Source organism: Nematolebias whitei, chromosome 18 (assembly GCF_014905685.2).
Source record: "Nematolebias whitei isolate Nwh7 chromosome 18, NemWhi1, whole genome shotgun sequence".
NCBI classification, from domain to species: Eukaryota; Metazoa; Chordata; class Actinopteri; order Cyprinodontiformes; family Rivulidae; genus Nematolebias; species Nematolebias whitei.
This window is the reverse complement of record NC_056515.1, coordinates 29,556,794-29,564,374: the sequence shown is the minus strand read 5'-3', so window position 1 is coordinate 29,564,374 and position 7,581 is coordinate 29,556,794. Positions and strand designations below refer to the sequence as shown.

Below are 7,581 nucleotides of genomic sequence, written 5' to 3'. Positions count from 1 at the left end.
GGGGGGGGGGGGGGGTGTCTACCTCTGCTATCGGCCGAGGACGCCGACATTTCAAATGATTGGATTTATGGTAACAGGTTTCCTGGTTTTGGAATAGTCTGGATCCTGGTTTATCAACATACAAAAAAGACAGTCGCAACTAATTTGGACGTCGTCAGGCTTCTGTCTATGTGAAGGTCTGGTTCGTGCTGGAGGACTCAAAATCAGCTGATTTTTGAGTGAAATCACAAGCTGGAAGTGATTTGAATCGCAGGTCACCTGCGGCTTTGGGACTCGTCAGCATGAAAAAAACCTTGAAGAGGCTCGTAAGCACAGACCAGTGGAATTCACTGGACATTTTGGACTTTGGAAAGTTATCAGTACAGACTCAAGGCTGAAAATACTCTGCCTGAATAAATCAACAATTGTGTTTATCTGAATCTCTCCCCAGCTGACCTCAGAACAGGCCGACTTATCAATTTCTCCTGGGAAATATGTAAACTAAGGAAAAGCTTTGTCTATCGCAAACACCCCCCTTCCCCCACCTTCTGTGGCGTCTTATCAGAACTGTTGCTGGCTGGCCATCACCTTATCAGGACAATGAACTATCTGTTAGTGCTTTATGTAAATGCATATGTAACACGTTCATAAATGTGCTGCTGGTAGAAGTTTTTTTTTATGTCTTAAATCTTGTCCTGTTAGGACAAGGTGTGAAGAGATCTTTTTTAATGCCACTACCCCTCTCCTCATGGCTTTGTCCTTTTTTGTATCTAAAAAAATGTATTCTGGAGAAGAATAAGAAGGCCGCGCTTTATAGCAGCAGCTTCGTGCAATCCGTCCATTTTCGGACAGCTCGTTGTATCTCGGTGCAATGATAACAAAGCTTATTCTGACTCTGATTCTGATTTTTAGGTCCTTCCCATCAATTTCACAACCAGCAAAAGGTGCTGGAGAGCCCTCATGCCCTGAACGGACCCACGCAGCTGGGTATGCCTTGATTCCTGGGGTGAGTGGAAGACGATGTGCCTATCTGTGCTGTCCGTGGAGGACGTAGAAGATATGTTATATATAACAGGTCTTTCTTGTAAATGAGTCTTTGAGGCTCAATGGGAACTAACCTGTATAAATAATAATAATAATAATAAAAATAAAAACTTATGTGATATGATAGCCACACTTGAAAGTGCACAGTTGAATTAAAACAGGATCTTTTCTTTCACCAACAGGATTCCTCACCCTAGCCAAGAGGGTTTTAGGACCTAAACCTAACCAGGACACCACTTCACCCAACTCTAATCAGGTAGTTGTGCTGCATAAAGGATGTGTGAAGCTAAGACACAACAAATCAAAGAAATAATTGTTTTATTGTATTGTTTAATCTCTGCTTTTATGCCTTAATTGTAAGAAATGAAGAGTTTTGTGACCTGTGGTCTACTTAGTGTGTGTATATAATGGTAAGGTAGATTTCAGAGCAGCACTGCCTTCTGATTGAAAAGCATGTTTTATATGATCAAGTAATAAATGCCAACCTCTCATGTCAGATTTGGGAACTCTTGAAGTACATAAATATTTTAAAAAAATGCTGAAAGTGCAGCTCTGTTTCCTTTTAGATCCAGTCTATTGGCTGGAGCATGCATCATTTTACATTCTGCAGTAGTTTGTCAGTTTATTAAAGTTTTTTTTTTTCAGAGAGCATGAGACAACATGAGAAAAGAACGGGTTGCATTAACCTGCAACATGAGATTCTTTAAAGTTGTGTTCTTCAAATTGCTGTTTGGACTCCAGAAAATTCAACCCAGTTGTCAAATCATTAAATGCTTCATTAATGGAGGCTTTTATTCACATTGTTATATTTTGTGCAGATGGCTGGTTTATGATTTTTTAAAAGCATTTCTTTTGAACTTGCGGGGTTTTTTTTCAACAAAGCTATATTATCCAAATTCTTCAATTCTTTCTATTAATGTGTTTTTTTTAACTGAAAAATAAATTATAAATTTAGAATATTTCCTCCACTGAGATTCTTATTAGGCACAGACAATCTTTTTTTTGGTATCACAGTTTGAGAAAGTATTAGAAATCACATTGCTTTTTCATGAATATTGACTCAAGCATCATTCACCGCTGTCTAAAACAACAAACTACCACATATCCACTAAAAGCCCCCTCTCATCCTTGTAGTTTAAGTCTCCACCAGCAGCATCCACCCCTGATGTAACACCAGCACCGCTCTCTGAGGCTCCATCCTCTCCTGTTCAACCTTGCCTCCTCTCTGATCTTCTAACAAACACATCCACGCCAAAGTTGTTTCAGATCGAGCTCCCATTCAGCGCCGGCGCGGCTCCTCTTTGTCGCTCTGCGGATGAATCATCCAGCCTCTTACTGGAGGCTCATTGTGAACTTCAGAACACATCAGACGTCAGATTCAGGAGCCGTCAGCTCTCGTAATGTCACACCACAGAACGCACTGGCGTTGTTTCCATCTCTTTTCCGTTGTGTATCCTTTTATTTTCTCCCTCATACACTTTACTCACTCATGATGACTATTTTGCATGACCGCTTGGACTCAGCATTTAACATCCTCCTATCTGAATAAGGTTATTAATAGGGTTTATTTTTAAGTGCACTCCAAAACATAAAGCAGGATGGTGTTTCAATGAAAATATGAAGAAGCAAGTCTCAGATCTATTTTCTTTTTCAATAAGCTGACTAATACTACGGTGTATCTTGAGTCTAAATAGAAACTGTGTCCATGACGTTCTATTTGTGTGTGCACTTTCATCGTCAGAGGAGGCGGGAGGGGAAAAATACACATTTGCATCATCTTCTTACACTTGAGACGTTACTTTCATCCAACAGCTTATTAAAATGTTCAAATCTAGTTTTTCACAATTATCTAACTTTGTGCAGGATGTGCTGACAATAGGGTGTTTCATTTCTCCTTTTATTAGTCCTTATCCTGTTTTTTTTTATTTATTTTCTTTTTTCATTTCTACAATGTCTTTCTGAGTTTCCTATTTTAGCTCTGGGTCTCCTCACACATTTAACCCCATCATGCATGTCGGCTCTGAGCCTCTTTTCAAAAAGAAGGGATTTAACCAAAACGTGAAATTTTCTTACCTCCATCTTTGGCAGCACTGATATAAAAATACCGTGCGTGTCTAAAAATAGCACACCAGATAAACTGAAAGCATATGCGGGGGTGAAGATGATGTTCCTAATCTCTCGTGGCTGAAATCTGTTTTTCTCTTTTTTTCAGTAATAAGTACATTTTATTTTTTCTTGTTTTTTAATTTCTTCTTAGACATCAAGGTCAGTGTGACCCAGAAAAAAAAAAAAGAGTGACAAATGAGGAGTGTCTTCTACAACAATCAGGATGTCTGATTGCAAAAAAGCTTTTTCTACTAAACCCTTCCTGATTTATTATATTTTAATGCTTTTTTCACTTGATCTTGTCATAATTTCCAGTTCACTTGCAGGACACAGTGGTTCAAACTTATCGGTATGGTACTTGCACCCTCTGCTGGATAACACAAATCTTTTATCAAAAGAAAAAAGAAAAACACTGTCCTCAATGATAAATATCTTTAAGTATGAGGTTGCTGAAGATCCCACATCAGTTACGATTCTTCTTAAGAGCTAAATAATTTACCTGCTAAAATACCTGTTGCTGGATGCTCGAAGGACGAGGATGTTTTTGCTCGTGTCTCTCTGTGTGTGTGTGCTCTTGTGTCTGAATGAAGTTTAAAATAAACTTGCAGAAATCATTGGGTTGACATCTACAACTGATTAATGTTGGAGTCAACCCAATTCAAAATGGCTACCACAACCAAGTGAGCTTAGAAAGCACAAAAATAGCTTTAACTCAGCTGATTTTTTACAAAAATTCAGCTAAATTTTGTTGATAGTAGCTGAAAATGAGCCCCAAAGATATCCATCATCTTTACCCACTTCTTCCTTTTCGGGTCACGCGGGTCACAGATGCTCATATAGTCACTGTGCAAGAGGAGGGGGACACCACAGGTCTCCAGTCCATCACAGGGACACACAGAGACAAACAACCATTCACTCTCTTACTCACACCTAGAGGCAATTTAGAGTTACCAATCAGCCTAACATGCATGTTTTTGGTTTGTGGGAGGAAACGGAGTACACGGAGAAAACCCACGCACGCACGGAGAGAACATGCAAACTCCACCCAGAAAAGATTCAATCCAGTGACCTTCTCATTGAGATGCAACAACTCCACTGATCCACGGTTCCACCCCCACAACAGAGATTTTGAGCACTAATAGAATGCTGAAGATAAATATTAAACATTTTGCCATTAACTATTTGGAGTCAACTCTGTCTGTCTGTTAGCAAAATTTCTCATGAACTGGATGGATTTTAACTGAACATTCAGGAAAAGAATACTGAATTTACATCTACACTATTTCAAGTTGGCCACCACATACAACAGACCCCGGTAAGCACTAAAATGGCTATAATTTGGGAAATTCTACAGATATTGGGCTAAAACTTGATGTGGTGGTAGCTGAGAGTCGTCCACAACACATAATCTGAGTGTGACATCTGCCATTTCTCATCAAAAGATGATCTCAGTCTAAAACGCATGAAAAGCAGCAGGCGATATGCGTTCCTCAAGGAATGCGTAGATTTTTATTTATTGTCTATGCCTGCTTTGGTGATGTACATTGACATTAAAAATAATAATAATTTGTAAATATGGATTATAAACTTGTAATGGCATGTTGATTCACCAGCATATCTAATAACTTCAGTCAGTTAGCACGCTTTCTGAAGCTTTTAGACATTTTGCAAAGACACACACACAAAAAGACACTGCTGTGCTCCAGTCCCTCATAATCAGGTCTTGATGGGCTATTTTTAGCTTCTTCTGCTCGGGGCAAGTGAGTCCTGATGGGATTCTATAGAGATCCTGACGTTATGTAAGAAAAAAAGAGTTTGCAGAGTTTGGCATCTCAGCTTGTGTTTTGTATGCCAAGAGGAAGTTTGGGTTTTCAGAATAATTCACATTTCTGCTGTTTTCTGTTCGATTCCCACTCGTGCATCACTCCTCGTTGCTCCGTCCATCACACAAACACTGATGTCCGCTCATTATGTCGCCCTGACTGGACGGTTGTGTCCGAGGCGACTTCGCCCCACAGTGACATCAAAGCAAACAAACACTCATGCTCTTTCAACTTCAAAAACAAAATCTGCATTTGTCATATTTTTAACGAGTTGCTTTAATATATTCAGACTCTTTGATGTCCAAGTCATATTGTTTTAACCATACCTTATTTAGCATTGTTCAACTTTCATGAATATTTATGGATAATATAAAAAAAAAAAAAGGCCATTTTTTATATGCATCAGCGGTTTCGGAGGCTTTATTTAGTGCATCGCTGGGTACGTTTTGCCTCAAAGGAACCACTGAAGACTGATTGAAGCTTTGGCCTAGATTGAGACTAGTTATTTCTGGAACACATTAGTGCACAAGGAGCTAATTGTCTCCTCATGAACTTTTTGTCTTGCAGAGGGATTTCTGAGGAGAGGTGAGAAAGACCATTTTCATGGGCTATTGATTACCTTTTAAGATGAAAAAAAAAACTTATTTACAGATGCCTTTGCTTTGCACATTCAAGCTCTCGGTGGGTAAGTCGATCCCGCCCTGCTTGGTGCTCAGGTGACAGTCACAATAAAATTCTTCATATTGGGATGTAACGGACACCACAGGAGCCCGATTTGAACGGAAAACACACATCCATTTTTAATCTGCTGTGCTGGGGTAAGCACAGGGCAGATTATTGATCCTGTCTTTACCTGCGTCTCACCTGAGAACCTCCATCTGCTGTGGAACTATCAGCACTTTCACTGAACAGCTGTTGACCAGAACCGCAACAGTAGATTCTATTACAAATATTGAAAATAATAAAGGTTTTAAATAAGTTATTTTAATTATATATCTTAAGTTTGATTCTTTTTATATGGTTTTTGCCTTAAACACCAGCTGGGTCCACATTTGGGAGGTTTAAAGTTCTATTACAAACATTTTACCATTCAAGTCTTGTATATTATATATTATGTGTATTATAATAAGAATAAAATTAAGATTAACTGGATTGGAATGGATCTGAATTTGTGATTTTGACTTGTTTTATCTGCTGAGTTGTTTTTTTTTTTTTGTTAATTGACATGAACTATATTAAACTCAAACGAGAAAAGTTGCTTCTAAAGTTGTTTAAATGTCATAAAATTGATTGCAATCAGTTTGCTTAAAAACCATCAAATCCCTCTTCATCTTTTTTTCTTAAATTAGGATTGTTTGAATTAAGCTAAATATTTCCATTTTGTGCCCATTCAAAAAAAAAATAAATATATATAGCGTTGTTCATCTTGTGGAATTCTTTTTTGCTGACAAAACTTTAGGATGAGGTCTTCATCAGGGCTTAAAACAGAAATATTTGCAAAGATGAGAGTAAAAACTGGTCACGCCCTGATGAAGATTAGGAACAACTTTTTTTTTTTTTTTTTGCCTCAGACTTTATTCTCCACTTCAGCTCCTCTTACCTGCCCAAACACTGACTTGACCATGGGATGCAGGCTGGAGTCATACTCGGATGTTGTGCTCAGCCGTTTGGATCTGCGGCCGGATGCGGCTCTGACAGGTGGGTCGGAGCTGAGGCTGGACGAGGACCCGGTGAAGTCTCTCTGACTGGGTTCAAAGAAGAAATCCGCCTCGTCCGGGTGTTTAGGGTAAGATAGGGTCGGGGGTGTCCTCCTGCTTTGCCCCTGGAGGAGCGCTGCGGAGGGATGCTCCTGATGATGATGTTTGGATTTGGAGGACTTGCTGCGCTCTGAGTGAAGCGTGATCACCCTGTGCCTCTCCTCCTCCTCCTCTTCCTCCTCCTCCTGATCCAGGTGGCTCGGCTGCCGGTGGGAGCGGCTCCTCTGCACCCGGTTCTCAGCTACATGTCGGGACTCGGCGTGTCTTGGCTGGCATAGGGGTCTCCGAGCGCTGGTCTCACATTCCTCTGTCCAGGCTGCATCCTCAGAGGGACGACGATGATGATGATGATGATGATGGGCGCGGGAACCCCGATGCGGACCGTGATCCATGTGCGCGGACTTGCGCCCCGAGGACCTGAGCAGGGAGGTGGTGGAGTCGCTTTTGGGGAGAGGGGAGCTCATCGTTGCGCTTCTCTCTGAGGGACGAGGTGGATGAAGAGGAATCCAGATGTTCTCTTTAATCCATCACCGGACGGAGCGCGGACAGGTGAGGACGGAGCAGCAGCTGAGGGTGAAGTGCTGCCTGATGTGGCAGCGGGTCGGCTTTCAGGAGGGGGGAGTATCGTTGTTGGGAGAGGGGGGGCTCCACCAACTTTGGACTACAGCTCATGTGCTGCAGGATGTCGCACAGTCCACGCACAAAAGTTCATTAAGACGCACGTCACCAGCAGATAATTACTCCCATTAGCTGCTGATATAATCTCCAGAGGAGGGAGTGGAACCATTTTCAATCTCTGTGATTGATGAGAACATAAAGGAGACACGCGCAGTGACGATTCCAGTTTGGTGTTTTTTTTTTTTTTTCGTTCT

At 40.9% G+C, this 7,581-nt stretch overlaps 1 protein-coding gene across 1 annotated transcript in view; it reads right to left on the bottom strand.

Annotated features, from left to right (window-relative positions):
* The window catches only part of cabp1b (calcium binding protein 1b), a 22,420-nt gene extending 15,247 nt beyond the window's left edge, over window positions 1-7,173 (bottom strand). The window contains exon 1 of the mRNA XM_037692260.1: window positions 6,553-7,173. Coding sequence (XP_037548188.1) covers window positions 6,553-7,173 — 621 coding nt within the window. The remainder of the gene's footprint in view (window positions 1-6,552) is intronic.
* Window positions 7,174-7,581: the final 408 nt, after the last annotated feature.